General features: G+C 42.7%; 1 protein-coding gene across 2 annotated transcripts in view; it reads right to left on the bottom strand.

Annotated features, from left to right (window-relative positions):
• Positions 1-216: 216 nt before the first annotated feature.
• Positions 217-17,907, bottom strand: part of hadhb (hydroxyacyl-CoA dehydrogenase trifunctional multienzyme complex subunit beta) — a 48,395-nt gene continuing 30,704 nt past the window's right edge. For both annotated transcript variants that reach the window (XM_070885139.1, XM_070885138.1), the window contains exons 12-17: positions 15,916-15,995; positions 15,761-15,808; positions 15,583-15,670; positions 9,900-9,974; positions 7,274-7,438; positions 217-598 (exon numbers count right to left, since the gene is read on the bottom strand). In XM_070885139.1, coding sequence (XP_070741240.1) covers positions 560-598; positions 7,274-7,438; positions 9,900-9,974; positions 15,583-15,670; positions 15,761-15,808; positions 15,916-15,995 — 495 coding nt within the window. In that variant the 3' untranslated portion in view covers positions 217-559. The remainder of the gene's footprint in view (positions 599-7,273; positions 7,439-9,899; positions 9,975-15,582; positions 15,671-15,760; positions 15,809-15,915; positions 15,996-17,907) is intronic.

Here is a 17,907-nt window from a genome sequence, read left to right as displayed (position 1 = left end):
ACACTAAACTTGCAATCTCACAAGAGGTTTTTTATGATGGCTAGAGTAGGAAATGGAAAAATCTCATGCTGGTGTAATTGGTGCTTTTCGAGACTGTTTGTGTGGCAGTCATAACCTATTTAAAAGTCAGAAATGCAATTTGATTTTTCCCCAGTGTTTGGATACCAATTTAAGATGTTCATATTTTGAACATAGCATCATAGAAGGTCCACACACTTAATAAAGTCATTGTTTATTAAAGAACAAGGCACACAATCTGGTGTTAATATACTTCTGCATATCCAACTTGATCGTTTTACAAATCAATAATAGGTACTCGTATTCTGGGCTTTCAGGCAGAATTAGGCTTCAAAAGGTACAGAAACAAAATCATCGACTAAAAGACCTTCAGAATTCCTGATTTTAGATACCGGTCCAATGGTTTAAATTTTTATTGACAAATGTGGGTGGTATTTCAAAATTTATCTGCTTGGATTAGCAGAATATTTTGACTTTTCTTCATGTATTTCGCCATTGCTTTGGAATGGCATTGATTTAGTTTGGAAATCCAAAACACATTTCATTGCTGGGGATAGGTTTCAACAATCATTCCATGACCCTGAGAAGAGAAAATGCAAGTTATCAATCAGTCAAGTAACTAATCGATGGAAAAAACCTAAGTTTGTCAAAGAGAAATAATTTAATAATCCAAATTTATTTTGGAACAAATCATTCTGAACATAATTAATCATAACCCTGAAGTGCTATGCATTTGAATGCTCAGATAGTCCGAGAGCGGGAGAGTCCGAGTTCGGGAGAGTCGGGAGGTCAGCGAGTTGGGAGGCCCTGTGTGGTCGGCGAGTCGGGAGTTCGGAGACCTCGGAGATCGGTGAGGTGAGTTGGTAAGTAGCTCTCTTCTCTATTTCTTTTTAAGTAGGTCGGGAGTTCGGAGGCCGAGAGATCGGGAGGCCACAGAGGTCGGTGGGGTGAGTTGGTAAGTAGCTCTTTCCTCTCTATTTCTTTTTAAATAGATTTTAAACTAGATAAGACTAACTAGAGGGATGGCAGTGCAGCTCAGTCCCGTGGAGTGCACATACTGCGGCATGTGGGAAGTCCTGGACGCTTTGCGTAGCCTAGACAACTGTTCAGCTGCTCGAGCTCCGCATTTCGGAGCTGGAGCAGCGGGTGGAGTCAATAAGGTGCATCCGCGAGGCTGAGAACTACGTGGCTAGCACGTTTCAGGAGGTGGTCACCCCACAGCTTAAAGGCGTGCAAGAAGAGGGGAAGTGGTTGACCACCAGACGTAGTAAGTGTGCTCGTCAGGTAGCGCAGGAGTCCCTCCGTGAGTCCATCTCGCTTTCAAACCAATATTCACTTCTGAGTATCGGTAAGGACGATGGTGTCTCTGGGGAGTGCAGCCAGAGCCAATTCCATGGCACCACGGGTGGCTCAGCTGCACAGAGGAGAGGGATGAAGAACAAAAGTGCCTAGTGATAGGGGATTCTATAGTTAGGGGAACAGACAGGCGTTTCTGTGGCTGGAGACATGGCTCCCGAATGGTTTTGTGCCTCCCTGGTGCCAGGGTCAAGGATGTCACAGAGCGGACACAGGGCATCCCTGTGGGGGAGGAGGGTAAACTGCTAGAGGTCGTGGTTCATATTGGGACCAATGACGGGGTTAAATAAGGGATGAGGTCCTACAGGAAGAATTCAGGGAGCTATGAAGAAAATTTAAGGGTAGGACCTCAAAGGTAGTAATCTACAGGTTACTACCGGTGCCACGTGCTAATGAGTATAAGAATAGAAGGACAGAGAGGATGAATATGTGGCTGGAAAGTTGGTGTAGGAGGGAGGGCTTTAAATTCTTGAAGCATTGGGACCGCTTCTGGGGGAGATGGGACCTGTACAAACCGGACGGGTTGCACCTCAACAGCGCCGGGACCAATATCCTCGCGGGGAGTTTTGCTAATGGTGTTGGGGAGAGTTTAAACTAGCTTGGCAGTGGGATGGGAACCTGAGATCGAATTCAGAAGGAAGTAAAGCTGAAATTGGATAGCAAGAATCTAGAAAGCGAATCTGTAAGACAGAGGAAACAGGGCTTAGTATGTAATAAGCAAGGAGGTTTTCCTGTGCTGAATGGTATATACTTTATCGTAAGGAGTATAGCGAATAAGGTGGATGAGCAAAGAGCACAGGTAGACACTTGGAAGTATGACATTATAGCCATTACGGAAACATGGCTGAAAGAGGGGCAGGTTTGACAGATCAATATTCCTGGCTACAGATTTTTAGACAAGATAGAGAGGGGGGGTAAAAAGACAGGGGGGGGGGGGTTGCGGTACTGATTAAAGAAAATATTACAGCGGTGAGGAGGGATGATATGTTAGAGGGATCATCAAATGAGGCCATATGGGTCGAATTGAAAAATAAAAAAGGAGCGATCATACTGCTGGGCGTGTATTATAGACCCCCAAACAGTGGGAGGGAGATAGAGGAGCAAATATGTAGGCAAATTGCTGTGTAGTCCAAAAACCATAGGGCAGTAGGGGATTTTAACTATCCAAATATTGATTGGGACAAATTTAATATGAAGGGTATCGAGGGTGCGGAATTCTTGAAATGCATTCAAGAGAACTTTTTCAGTCAGTATGTAGCAAGTCCAACACGAGAGGGGGCGGTCTTGGATTTAGTTTTGGGGAATGAAGCTGGGCAGGTTGAAGGGGTATTAGTGGGAGAGCACTTGGGTGCCAGTGACCATAATTCAGTCAGATTCAAGTTGGTTATGGATAAGGACAAGGATAGGCCTGGAATAAAAGTTCCAAATTGGGGAAAAGCTTATTTTGCTAAGTTAAGGAGTGATTTGGCCATGGTGGACTGGAAACAGCTACTTGTGGGTAAATCAGTGTCGGAACAGTGGGAGGCATTTAAGGAGAAGATCCGGAAGGCTCAGGCCAAACATGTGCCCTGAAACAAAAAGGCTGGGAGAAATAATTCTAGAGTCTCTTGGATGTCTAAGGACTTACAGGGGAGGATTAAGAAAAAAATGGATGCTTATGTCATATATCAATGGCTAACTACTATAGAATCTTTAGAGGAATATAGAAAGTTAAGAGGCAAAATTAAAAAGGATATTAGGAATGCTAAGAGAGAGCATGAGAAATTCTTGGCCAGTAAAATTAAGGAAAACCCCAAGATGTTCTTTAAATATATTAAGAGTAAGAGGATAACTAAAGAAAGGGTAGGGCCTATTAGATAGAAACCATGAGGGTAATCTTTGTGTGGAGGCGGAAAAAGTTGGGGGGGGGTTCTTAACGAATACTTTGCATCTGTTTTACAAAGGTAAGGGACAATGCAGGTACTGCTATCGAGGAAGTGTGTGATATTCTGGATGAAATAAATATAGTGAGAGAGGAAGTATTAAGGGGTTTAGCAGCTTTGAAAGTAGATAAGTCCCCAAGCCCAGATGAAATGCATCCCAGGCTGTTGAGCAAAGTAAAAGAGGAAATAGCAGAGGCCTTGACCATCATTTTCCAGTCCTCTTTGGATTTGGGCATGGTGCCGGAGGATTGGAGGACTGCTTATGTTTAAGAAAGGAGAAAGGGATAGGCCGAGTAATTACAGGCCTGTCAGCCTAACCTCAGTGGTGGGAAAATTATTGGAAAAAAATTCTGAAAGACAGGATAAATCTGCATTTGGAAAGGCAAGGATTAATTAGGGACAGTCAGCATGGATTTGTTAAGGGAAGATCGTGTTTGACTAACTTGATTGAATTTTTTGAGGAGGTAGCCAAGAGGGTCGATGATGGTAGTGCGTACGACGTAGTATATAGTATGTAGTATTTAGCAAAGCTTTTGATAAGGTCCCACATGGCAGACTGGTCATGAAGGTTAAAGCCCATGGAATGCAGGGCAAAGTGGCAAGTTGGATCCAAAATTGGCTTGGGTGTAGGAAGCAAAGGGTAATGAACATAAGAATTTGGAACAGGAGTAGGCCACCTAGCCCCTCGAGCCTGCTCCGCCATTCAAAAAGATCATGGCTGATCTGGCCGTGGACTCAGCTCCACTTACCCAAATGATCGATGGATGTTTTTGTGACTGGAAGGATGTTTCCAGTGGGGTTCCGCAGGGCTCAGTACTGGGACCCTTGCTTTTTGTGGTATATATCAACGATTTAGATTTGAATATAGGGAGTATGATTAAGAAGTTTGCAGACGACACTAAAATTGGCTGTGGGGTTAATAATGAAGAGGAAAGTCATGGGCTGCAGGAGGATATCAATCTACTGGTCAGGTGGGCAGAGCAGTGGCAAATAGAATTTAATTCAGAGAAGTGTGAGGTGATGCACTTTGGGAGGGCTAATAAAGAAAGGGTATATACATTAAGCGGTAGGCCACTTAATAGTGTCGATGAACAAAGGGACCTTGGAGTGCTTGTCCACAAACCCCTGAAAGTAGCAGGCCAGTGGATAAAGTGATTAAGAAGGCATATGGAATGCTTGCCTTTATTGGGCGAGGCATAGAATCTAAGAGTAGGGAGATTATGCTTAAATTGTATAATACTTTGGTTAGGCCACAGCTGGAGTATTGCGTGCAGTTCTGGTCGCCGTATTATATGAAGGATGTGATTGCACTAGAGAGGGTGCAGAGGAGATTTATTAGGATGCTGCCTGGAATGGAGAATCTTAGTTATGAGGACAGATTGGATAGGCTGGGTTTATTCTCATTGGAACAGAGGAGGTTGAGAGGAGACCTCATTGAGGTGTACAAAATATTGAGGGGCACAAAATATTGAGGGGCCTGGACTATGTGGATAGTAAGGGTCTATTTCCATTGGTGGAGGGGTCTATTACGAGGGGGCATAGTTTTAAGGTGGTTGGTGGAAGGCTTAGAGAAGATTTGAGGGGGGACTTTACGCAGAGGGTTGTGGGGATCTGAAACTTGCTGCCTGGAAGAGTGGTGGATGCAGAAACCCTCACCATTTTTAAAAGATGGTTGGATGGGTGCTTAAAGTGCCGCAACCTGCAGGGTTACAGACCTAGAGCTGGTAATTGTGATTAGACTGGATGACCTTTTGTTGGATGGTGCAGATATAATGGTAAGTGCTGCAGGGAATAGAATATGGCCAGGGTGATCTCCTGGACTAGTTTCGATCGTCTGGATGGGTTGGAGAAGAATTTTCCCAAATTTTTTTCTCCCTAAATTGGCCTGGGTTTTTATCTGGCTTTTGCCTCTCCCAGGAGATCACATGGCTCCGGTTGGGGTGGAGTGTAGAATGTTTTAGTATAAGGGGTGTCGCAGTTGTGGTGAGGTGGATTGGTTGGGCTAGGTACTTTTTGCCTTTCCGTCATTGTTCATGGGTTTATGTTGGCCTTTAGGGCTGCTGACCGGGGGCTGTGTGGCTCTTTGTCGGCCGGCGCGGACACGATGGGCCGGAATGGCCTCCTTCTGCGCTGTAAATTTCTATGTTTCTATTATTCAGTAGGCTAAGGAAAACCATAGGTCTGTATCTGAAAAGATGAATGAAAACTTTCTGTACTCCCATTCCTTTTGTTCCACTTCGCAAAACACAATCAACAGTTTCAAGTAATTAAATAGTTTAAGTTATAAGAACATAAGAATTAAGAGCAGGGGTAGGTCATACGGTCCCTTAAGCCTGCTTCACCATTCAATGAGATCATGGCTGATCGTCAACCTCAACTCCACTTTCCAGCCTGATCCCCATATCCCTGGATTCCCGTAGAGTCCTAAAATCTATCTCAGCTTTGAATATACTCAATCACTCAGCATCCACAGCCCATTGGAGTAAAGAATTCTAAAGATTCACAACCCTCCGAGTGAAGAAATTCCTCCTCATCTCTCTCTTAAATAACCAACGCCTCATCCTGAGACTAGGCCCCCTAGTTCTAGACTCTCCAGCCAGGGGAAACAACCTCTCAACATCGACCCTGTCACTTATGTGCTAATTTGAAAAGAAAAAGCAATAGTTAAAACTTAGATGAGATACCCAATACTGTACTCTTCAGTCATGCTGAAGATTTAAGAATGGTTTAAACCTAAATGCATGCACACATGAAGAATGGTAATTATTTGTGGGTTACAAAAAATCATTTCTGGAGGTGTACATCTTCTTAGGCAGTCCCTTGTATCGAGGATGACTTGCTTCCACACCAAAAAGGGATGAGTTCACAGGTGTTTCAATGAAGGACCTGACATTCCAGGTCCCGACCTACATATTGAAGGTGGGGGGGGTTGGGGGGGGGGAAGATGTCTGTGCGTGGATTTTTTTTAACGTGTGGTGGCCGTTGCACACCAGCCACCACACGGGCTTGACAGAGCTAGGTCTTGTTCCAGTGGTAAAGGATTAACCAAGACGACTGGAGACCAGCTCTACTGCACGGACCTAGTGCGCACACATATTGCAGTGTGGGCTGGTCCGTGCTGCCCCTGGGCCCTGAACTTGGGCCCCGATCACATCGCTCTACAATCTCTCGCCGCTCCTTTGCCCCTCCTCTCCTGCTATACCTGCCCACGCTCCAATCAATCAGCGACCTTGATTTTGGTGACATCCAATCGAGTCACCCTTCTCCAAGTCGTCGCCCTCTTGCACCAGCTCGTGCTGCTCTCTGAAGTGGCCTCCACGTCGCACCTCCACTCTTTTTATGGCCCCAACCTGTGGCTGGTGGCTGCAGGTCGGGGCCATAAAAGGAGCAGAGGTGCGGCGGCCCTGGAGCAACGTGGAGGCCCCGACCTGCGAGAAACCAACAGCCGCAGGTCGGGGCCAAAAAAGTAGCGGAGGTACGGCGATCCGGGAGCAGCGTGGAGGCCCTGACCTGTGAGGCGTAGATAGGCTACCATTGTCAGGATATGGGGGTAGTGTGAACTCAAAACTATCACAAAGAATTCAAACATGTTAATGGAGACTAATCCTTAGGACCAATATTTTTCCTTGTATTAATGAAATACTGGTATTTGTAAAGGGTATCAGATGACTTTTAGTAAATTACAAAATTCTAATGCAATTCATGGGAAATTAGACATGAGTAATATTTCAGCTGAACCCAAAGACTATGTTGCTTTCTTAAATTCATTAATAGCAAGATTTACGACATACTGAACAATAAATTTTTTAATAGAGAAAATGTTTTAAGATGATAGTGAAAACTGTTTTCTCAGTCACCTATTGCCGAGGCATGATTTGGACCACTAAAGCAGTATGAACAGATTATTCCAAATTGTGAAATTTTATTATCCGCCACATTAAAGTTGAAATATACATAATCAAAAATAAAAGCCAAACCTGTCCTCCAGCAGCACAAGCTGCAACCAGTGCATACTGTCCGCCTCCCTTGATCAGTCTGTGAGCAGCTGTGGTTACGAGGCGGCAACCAGTGGCACCAAAAGGATGTCCCAAGGATAACGAACCACCCCAACAGTTAAACTTATCCATTTTAGGAACACCAACCTAGTAAAATTACAAAAAGTCTTACAATGTATAATAAAAAGCATAGTTCATTGTTTGCATTTAGATTAGGCACCCTGTACTGTACTTTTCAGTTGTGCTAAAGATTTTAAGACATCTTAAAGTATTAAAGCGATTGATTTCGACCGCACTTTTGTTCATAGTTCACTTTGACTGCCTCCTGCTTATCCATACATGCTATTAATCACCTGTTTGGACGGTATTAACCAATAGTTAGGTAAATGGAGCTATTTCATTGCAATTGAAGTGAATAAAATGTGAAAATGACGTGGTATTCCGTAAGTAACATACTGACTTCAACATTCAAAAAGCTTGGCTATTAAACCAAACAAAAATATTGATTTAATTAACATGTTAGAAGCAAAAACAAATATCCTATTTAGACTGCTGCAAAGTATTCCCAACTCTACTGAAGATCAGAGTTAAACAAAATGCTTTTAAGCAAATTGAACTAAATTTCTTGCCAAAGTGTTACCCTGCAATGATGCCCAATATTATTAGCTGTTATTTCCTTACCTCAAAGCTAGCACTCTTGTCTAAGAGTCAGAAGGTTGTGGGTTCAAGTCCCACTTCAGAGACTTGAACACACTTGAAACTGCAGTGCAGTACTGAGGGAGTGCTGCACTGTTGGAGGGTGAGAAACATTAAACCAAGATCCCGTCTGCCCTCACAGATGAATGTAAAAGATCCCATTGCACTATTCGAAGAATAGCAGGGAATTATTCCTGATGTCCAGGCCAAAGGTTATCCCTTAACCAACATCACAGCAGATCATTATCTCATTGCTGTGCGCAAATTAGCTACTATGGTTCCCTACATTACAACAATGAATGCACTTCATTTACTGTAAATGATTTTAGGACGTCGTGAAGGTGTGAACGGCACAATATAAATAGAGGTCATTTCTTTTAAAATCTCTGCAGCAGGATCAGTGCTGTTGTATGTTTTAGTATTTGCTAAAATTTATATATGCTTCTATTAAAAGATTGCCGGTAAGAATTTTCCATACAATCTTTCAGTAAAGGTTTGGAATTTTAATTAACATATGGTAAAGGATGTAGAGTGAAACATTTTCAGGGGAACGGGTGTAATGGCACCACTTGATTTTTCTGCTAGAATGCAGCTTATACAAAAAGGTGCATTGTAATAGAAGTTATTGGAGTTATGTTATTGTCCACACTTTGCAGCTTCAATTTTAATCCCCGGGGCCTGGCAGTGGGGTGGACAGTTAAAATGGAGTGGGGGGCCTTGCTCATCCCTTTCCTGCCCTGATCTGACCAACTGCAATTTAAAATTACAGGCATCAAGGACACCCAAGCCAGCGGGGTCCTCTTGAAATTTGCAGATCATGCTCTGGTAACATAATTGGGGCTCCGATTTGCTAAACCTGCAGGGAACAACAGCCAGGGTCAGAAGAGGCCAAGAAAGTTAAATTTTTTAAATTTTATTGGTTTCGGATTCAATAGTAGCCTTCCAAAGGGAATTGGATAAATACTTGAAAAATAAATTGCAGGGATATGGGGAAAGAGTGGGGAGTGGGACTAACTGGATTACTCTTCAAAAGAGCCGGCACAGACTCGATGGGCCAAATGCCTCCTTCTGTGCTGTACGATTCTATGATTCTATGATTGTTGAAGAGTTGCAAAATTGTAGAGCGCAGTGCATAGGATTATGGAGCTTTGTGTATTGTTGACTGGCCAGGATAGCCACTTAGTTGCCCTGAACTAATCACATCCCAGTAATCCATTTCACAAGAAAAAAACACAGCAGACGTCTATTAAATAAAAAGTTGATGATATTCCAGTCTGGCCGAAGAGTGGTTATCCAGAACACCCTTCCTGAAAGAAAGAGTCTGCTTCACCCCCACATTATGCAATGTAGTTTTCCTCCTTTTGCTCCCCCCCCACCACGCCACCATACCTTCCCACTCCTCTAACCCTGCTTGACCCTAATGCTGCACTTGATCTCAACTATCCATGTTCAACGAGAGATGTCAGTTTAAAAAATATATTCTCTACCAGAACTTCCCTTTTTACCTTACTTCCCCATTTTCAAATTTTGACCACTTTTATTTTTAGTTCTTTTCATTAAAATATTTATAGTTTCATTCTTTGCACCCCACCCCTAATAGGCCACACACTCTCGGTTCTTCCCAACTTGAATTTCCCTACCAAGAACATTGCCCACTCAGCCTGCTCTTCTGCCCGATCTCACTTGAGAGTAGCTGTGGAGCGGAGTGGAGAAATTAAACAGAGTGAATTTTAAAAGCAAATTAGAAGAAATGGATTTAAGAGAAAAGTTAGTGAGTCAAAGGAGGAACGCATATTCAAAATTCATTGTCATTCTAGCAGTTCCTTTCCAATCGGAGGGTCTGAATTTGCATCCAAGACTAGACTACAGAGTTTGTGTAAGTAAAAAAAAGATACGTTCAGTTCAAACATACCCTTGACGTTCTGCCCATATAAGTCTTTGCAAACCAGTCAGAGTCCATAGCTTTCATATTAGACAGGATTTGTGCCTGTTTAAAAAGTGACAATTTAAATTCATTACATTACACATTAAGTAAAAGGTCAGAAATAGTGATCAGTATGGACACCACCTTAGTACAACGCTAGCTATTAATGAGTATGATATGATGGTTTGACAGAGATTATGCTGTAATCTCACAAGAATAAAAATGTAACCAGATACATATTACTATTTGACAATGTCTTCTCAAACAGATGTGGTTTTATTTTAAAAACTTAAAATTACAATAGTAAAAGCACAATAGATGCAACGTCCTGAATCCAGAACTCCGAAAACCCTAATCGTCCAAAAACTGGATATTTTGCGCATAGCCAATGAAGTCGTCCAGAATTATTGTCTGAAAACCGGACATTTTTGAAGCAAAACCCGAAATCTGGCATGGATTCAGTGGAGGATTCTGGATTTCAGACAAGAAAATCAAGTCTAAAATCCAGAATCCTCAACCAAAACCGTGCCGGATTTTGGGTTTTGCCTGATTTCAGACCTCGCCGCTCAAATCCTGGCATGGATTCAGTCGAGGATTCCGGATTTCAGATTTCAGACTATTGATTTTCTTGTCCGAGTTCCTGAAAACCCCAAACACCGGCCTGGATTCAGTCCCGAGGATTCTGGATTTCAGACGTTGTACCTGTATTTCATGTAATAATCATTTAACAGCAAAGCCAGTGGAAATACATCCTCCAGGTTACAATTATTGTCCTCGTGACCTCTAGACTTGATTATTCCAACACACTCCTGGCCAGCCTCCCATATTCTACCCTCCGTAAACTTGAGGTCATCCAAAACTCTGCTGTCCATTTATTAACTCGCACCAAGTCCCATTCACCCATCAACCCTGTGCTCGCTGACCTACATTGGCTCCCGGTTAAGCAAAGCCTTAATTTTAAAATTCTCATCCTTGTGTTCGAATCTCTCCATGGCCTCACCCCTCCCATCTCTGTAATCTCCTCCAGCCCCACAACCTTCCGAGATATCTGCACATCTCAAATCTGGCCTCTTTTGCATCCCCGATTTCAATCGCTCCACTATTGGCAGCCGTACCTTCAGCTGCTAAGGCCCCACGCTCTGGAATTTACTCCCTAAATCTCTCTGCCTCTTTTTCCTCCTTTAAGACACTCCTTAAAACCTACATTTTTTTTGGTCATCTGCCCTAATATCTCCTTATATGACTCGGTGTCAACTTTTGTTTTATAACGCCCCTCTGAAGCGCCTTGGGACGTTTTACTATGTTAAAGGTGCGAAATAAATACAAATAATTGTGAATTTTTACAAGTTATGACAGACCTGGCCACAGCATCGATAATAGTAATGCTACTACAGGCCTAAAGAGCTTTGGAATAAAATTGCATTTCCTTTATGGATAGTCTGTGCCTAATCAATAAAATGTTTTAAAATTAAATATTTTGTTGGATATATAAAGGTCAGTTGAGAATCAGTCTGTGCATTAAAGAGCACCACAGACATATTTAGCAATTCATCACAGTCAATTAATGCTAAATCAATGCCTTTCCATTCTGTTTACTTTTATCAAATACCCACAACTGCTGACAAACATCCTGGTTACTGGGTTTCCATCAGAAACTAAAATAGATTTGGATACAACCTTTCCACTCAGATAGCTATAACCAGTATGGACTTCTTAACATGGTTTTCCTGCTTCCTACAAACGTATGAGGGCAGAGTTGGTTAAAATGGACTGGGAAAATAGATTTAAGTGTAGGGCGGTTGATGAGCAGTGGCGTACATTTAAGGAGATTATTTCACAACCAAAAGAAAAATATATTCCAGTGAGAATGAAAGTGTGTAAAAGAAAAGATAGCCATCCATGGCTAACTAAAGAAATAAAGCACGGTATCCAATTAAAAACAAGGGAATACAAAGTGGCCAAAACTAGTGGAAGGACAGAAGATTGGGAAGCTTTTAAAATACAGCAAAGAATGGCTAATAAAATGATTAAGAAAGGGAAGATAGACTACGAAAGTAAGCTAGCACAAAATATAAAAATAGATAGCAAGAATTTCTATAGGTATATAAAAAGGAAAAGAGTGGCTAAAGTAAATGTTCGTCCTTTAGAGGACAAGACCGGGGAATTAGTAATGGGGAACATGGAGATGGCAGAATCTCTGAACAAATATTTTGCATCAGTCTTAACGGTAGAGGATACCAATAATATTCCAACAGTGGATAGTCAAGGGGCTATTGGGGGGGGGGGGGGGGGGGGTGGGGGGGAGGAGGAACTTAACACAATCACAATCACTAAGGAGGTGGTACTCAGTAAGATAATAGGACTAAACGGCAAATAAATGCCGTGGACCTGATAGCTTGCATCCTAGGGTCTTAAGAGAAGTAGCGGCAGGGATTGTGGATGCATTGGTTGTAATTTACCAAATTCCCTGGATTCTGGGGAGGTCCTAGCAGATTAGAAAACTGCAAATGTAATGCCCCTATTTAAAAAAGGAGGCAGATAAAAAGCAGGAAACTATAAACCAGTTAGCCTAACATCTGTGGTTAGGAAAATGTTGGAGTCCATTATTAAAGAAGCAGCAGCAGGACATTTGAAAAAGCAAAATTCAGTCAGGCAGAATCAGCATGGATTTCTGAAGGGGAAGTCATGTTTGACAAATTTGCTGGAACTCTTTGAGGATGTAACGAACGGGGTGGATAAAGGAGAACCAGTGGATGTGGTGTATTTGGACTTCCAGAAGGTATTTGACAAGGTGCCACATAAAAGGTTGCTGCACAAGATAAAAGTTCACGGGGTTGGGGGTAATATATTAGCATGGATAGAGGATTGGCTAACTAACGGAAAACAGAGAGTCGGGATAAATGGTTCATTCTCTGGTTGGCAATCTTTAACTAATGAGGTGCCGCAGGGATCAGTGCTGGGACCCCAACTATTTACAATCTATATTAATGACTTGGAAGAAGAGACTGAGTGTAACGTAGCCAAGTTTGCTGATGATACAAAGATGGGAGGAAAAACAATGTGTGAGGAGGACAGAAAAAAATCTGCAAAAGGACATAGGCTAAGTGAGTGGGCAAAAATTTGACAGATGACGTATAATGTCGGAAAGTGTGAGGTCATGCACTTTGGCAGAAAAAAAATCAAATAGCAAGTTATTATTTAAATGGAGAAAGATTGCAAAGTGCTGCAGTACAGCGGAACCTGGGGTTCTTGTGCATGAAACACAAAAGGATAGTATGCAGGTACAGCAAGTGATCAGGAAGACCAATGGAATTTTGGCCTTTATTGCAAAGGGGGTGGAGTATAAAAGCAGGGACGTCTTGCTACAGCTATACAGGGTATTAGTGAGGCCACACCTGGAATACTGCGTGCAGTTTTGGTTTCCATATTTACGAAAAGATATATTTGCTTTGGAGGCAGTTCAGAGAAGGTTCAGTAGGTTGATTCTGGAGATGAGGGGGTTGACTTATGAGGAAAGGTTGAGTAGGTGGAGCCTCTACTCATTGGAATTCAGAAGAATGAGAGGTGATATTATCGAAATGTATAAGATTATGAGAGGGCTTGACAAGGTGGATGCAAAGAGGATGCTTCCACTGATGGGGGAGACTAGAACTAGGGGGCATAATCTTAGAATAACGAGCCGCCCATTTAAAACTGAGATGAGGAGAAATTTCTTCTCAGAGGGGTGTAAATCTGTGGAATTCACTGCCTCAGAGATCTGTGGAAGCTGGGTCATTGAATACATTTAAGACAAAGATAGACAGTTTCTTAACCGATAAGGGAATACGGGGCTAGACTTTCCACTTTGCTGGCTCTCACCCAAAAAATGGGCGATGATCCAACCTTGACGATGTGTTAGCCTTCAAGTTCGCTGGAACATCGCCCATTTTTTGGATCGTGACTTTTGGCTCAGCGATAGCCCAGCAAAGTGAGATGAGCCCAGCGACGCGGAACGGGCCCAGCGATAGCCCAATGATGTGGAAGGCAAACTTCCCTAGCAACAACCTACTGCGCATGCTTTTTTTTAGGTTCACAGTTTTTCCTGCGTTTTGGGAGGTCAGGGGTCATCCACACATGCACAGAAGGCAAAGGGAGGGGGAGAGAGGGAGAGAGGTGAAGGACTGGAAGGCAGAGGAGAGAGAAAAAGAGAAAAAAGAAAGAGATCACAATAGTACAATTATAGTACAGAAATGTCAGACTTCGATATCAGTATCCAAGATGCGGAGGGGAAGAGGAGAGTGAAACCTTTTTCAGATGAAGCGAACGAGGTATTGGTTAATGAGGTGCAATCAAGGTGGGCCAATTCATCCGGGGTGGGCGTGGGAAACCTCCACCCCGAGCTTACAGAAAAATTTGGGGCAAGATCGCGGACGTCTTCTGCTCAGTGTCCCACGAAGAGAGGGGGCCCAGCCAGTGCCGGAAGCGCTGGAACAGCCTTGTTGCGTCAGCAAGAGTAAATACAGATTTTATATTGTATTGATGAAGATTGTAATTATAATTATAAAATAGTAAATCTCCTGGATTGAATGAATTTTGTAAATTCTTACATACATACATACATATATATATATATATATATATTATATATTCCCTGCTAAGGTCTGGACAGGTCTATGAACCTGTGCCCTTTTTAAGTCTCTCTGGTTGCTGTCACTTACACAGGGACCCAGCATGGACTGGGAGAGAGCTGCCCTTGCTCACTGTCTGCCGTGGGACACTTTTGTACATTAGCTCCTGCCATTGCTGAGTTCAATGGCGACTGTAGTATAGAGAGATGTATGTGTCAAGCTGTAGCTCCTAAACACGCTGATCTTTGTTATAACCGTGCATCCTAAAGCACGCGTTATCAGACAAGTTGAGGTAAGATTGCCTTTCCCTGTACGTTCGTCGGCTGTACGTTCTCCTCCTCCACATTAGTCTGCCACCTCTTCGATTGCCCCTTCACTTAATTCAACTTCAGACACCAGCATGTGAGTAGTTACAAGTATTGGTAGAGAAGCTACAGGCCCCATCACTATCACTGTTGTTATAAATGCCCTTGGTACTAAAAATATATATAAATAAATATAAAAATATACATATAAATATAAGTATAAATGTGAGTGGATCGATCAGTAAAAGGCCCTTAAATAACTCTCAAATTATAAGCCCATTGTTTAAGATGCCTCCTCACTTTCTCCAATGTTCAAAATGGCATCCGTAGTGCCGAGTTCTGTGAGGAAGGCCAGGTAAAAGCAACTTTTCTCCAGCGATCTTTTCGGTGAGCGATCAGCCCGGCAATGTGCCAAAAATCGCGCTGGGTGATGTGCGGGCGATCACCTCGGCAATGTGAGCCCAAAGTTGGGGGGACAATTTTCCAGCAATGTTCTGGCCCAACTTTCCACTTTTTCATCAAAATGGGTCTCTGCCTGCCTGCCTGCCGTTTTGGGCAATATATGGGCACTAGCCCAGCGATGTGAAGTGGAAAATCTAGCCCAAAGGGTTATGGGGAGCAGGCAGGGAAATGGACCAGTGTCCATGATCGGATCAGCCGTGATCGTACTAAATGGCGGAGCAGGCTCGAGGGGCCGTATGGCCTACTCCTGCTCCTATTTCTTATGTTCTTCTATTCATCTTTATAGAGTGAACTTACTGCAAAAGCTTCATGGAACTCAAAGACATCAATATCTTCAAGAGCTAATCCAGCTTTTCCCAAAACTTTAGGGGTAGCATATGCTGGCCTAGAATTAAAATAAATATGAATTACAGAAAGAAAACAGATAGAAAATATACAAGTTTAACAGTTGGGAGTATTAATAAAAAACACTTACCCTAGCAACAACTGGTCTTTAGGATCCTGAGAGACATATACAAAGTCCCTGAAATAAACCAAATAGTAAGGTCTATATTGTTTATTAACATGTCAAATTTCTATTTACTTCTTTTATTCGTTCCCTCCAGACAAGAGAAAAGACAGCTTTCTTACCTCAGATATGCAAGAGGTTTGTAGCCCATAGCCAGTGCTTTATCTTCAGACATTATTAACACTGCTGATGCACCATCAGTCTGAAATTAAGACCATGGAAAGATTTACTGATAAGATTATCTCCGAAGACATGTCAAAACCTTGGAATTTCCAAACATCAGTGATGTTTTTCCATTCTGGTACTGGAATTACAAACATCTTCAACTCATTAACAATATATATTCCACAATGAAAAATCTACCGTTTGATAATGGCCCGGAATTTGCAGTCAGCAGCGAAGTGACAGCACTCGCCGCTGACATCAAAGAAAGCTGGCCACAAAGATCTTGCGATATCAGTGGCATGAATTTCAGTTCTCCGAGCCTTTGTTTGAATCTGGTGCCAAACCAAGCGACTCCTAAGTGTACAGCAATAGTGATGTCATCAAACTGTCTAAGCAGCCAATCACAATGAAGAATTCTCAGACAACAAACACAGGAAGTAAAATGCACAGATTCTACTTTACTTTTTATAAATTTTACAGAGAGCGAAATAAAGATTGGGAAATACACAGGATTAAGATAGAAGCTGTATTATCATAATCAAACTTTAAAAAATTATATTCAAAACTTATAATTCTGAAATCATATTAATGGAAAAATTGACACTTTAAAAAAATTAGTTCCTCGGATGTGGGCGTGGTTGGCAAGGTAAGCATTTATTGCCCATCCTTAATTGCCCTTAAGAAGGTGATGGTGAGCCGCCTGCGTGGTGAAGGTACTCCCATAGTGCTGTTCGGGATGGAGTTAAGAACATAAGAAATAGGAGCAGGAGTAGACCACATGGCCCCTCGCGCCTGTTCAGCCATTCAATAAGATCATGGCTGATCATCGACCTCAACTCCACTTTCCCGCCCCATCTCCATATCCCACGATTCCCCTACAGTCCAAAAATCTATCGATCTCAGCCTTCAATATACTCAGTCAACATCCACAGTCCTCTGGGGCAGAAAATTACAAAGATTCACAATCCTCTGAGTGAAGAAATTCCTCCTCATCTCGGTCTTAAATGGCTTACACCCTTTATCCTGAGACTATGCCCCTAATGGGAGACCCTGGCCAAAGACCGCCCTAAGTGTGGAGATAGATTTTTGAGCGATAAGGGAGTAAAGGGGTTTGGGGAGCGGGCAGGGAAGTGGAGTTGAGTCCATGACCAGATCAGCCATGATCTTATTGAATGGCGGAGCAGGCTCGACGGGCCAAATGGCTTACTCCTGCTCCTATTTCTTAGGTTCTTATGTTCTTAAGTGGAAGAAATGCATCCGGGAGTTTCATCGCCGAGAGCATGCAAAAACCAGGCGCAGGCAGCGGAAGGAGCGTGCGGAAAACCCGTCCCACCACCCTTTCCTTCAACGACTGTCTTTCCCACATGTGACAGAGATTGTAATTCCCATATTAGACTGTTCAGTCACCTCAGAACTCATTTTAGAGTGGAAGCATTTTAGAGGGGCTGCCTATGATGATGATGATGCTTCTCATTCTAAACACGCCAACCAGGGGAAACAATCTCTCAGCATCTACCTTGTCAATCCCCTTCAGAATCTTCTAAACTCCAGTGAGTATAGACCCATTCTACACAATCTCTCATCGGAGGACAGCCCTCTCATCCCAGGAATCAATCTAATGAACTTTCGTCGCACCGCCTCGAAGGCAATTATATCCTTCCTTAGATGAGGAGACCAATACTGTGCACAGTACTTCAAGTGTGATCTCACCAAGGCTCTGTACAATTATTGCAAGACTTCCTTACTCTTATACTCCAACCCCTTTGCAATAAAGTACATGCCACTTGCCTTCCTTATTCCTTGCTGTACCTGGATGCTAGCTTTGTGATTCTTGCACAAGGACCCCCAAATCTCTCTGAACACCAACATTTAAAAGTTTCTCACCATTTAAAAAATATTCCGTTTTTCTATTCTTCCTGACAAAGTGAATAACCTCACATTTCCCTACA

This window comes from Pristiophorus japonicus, chromosome 7 (assembly GCF_044704955.1).
Source record: "Pristiophorus japonicus isolate sPriJap1 chromosome 7, sPriJap1.hap1, whole genome shotgun sequence".
Classification (NCBI taxonomy): Eukaryota; Metazoa; Chordata; class Chondrichthyes; family Pristiophoridae; genus Pristiophorus; species Pristiophorus japonicus.
Note: the sequence above shows the minus strand (reverse complement) of the source record. Positions and strands in the feature narration are given on the sequence as shown.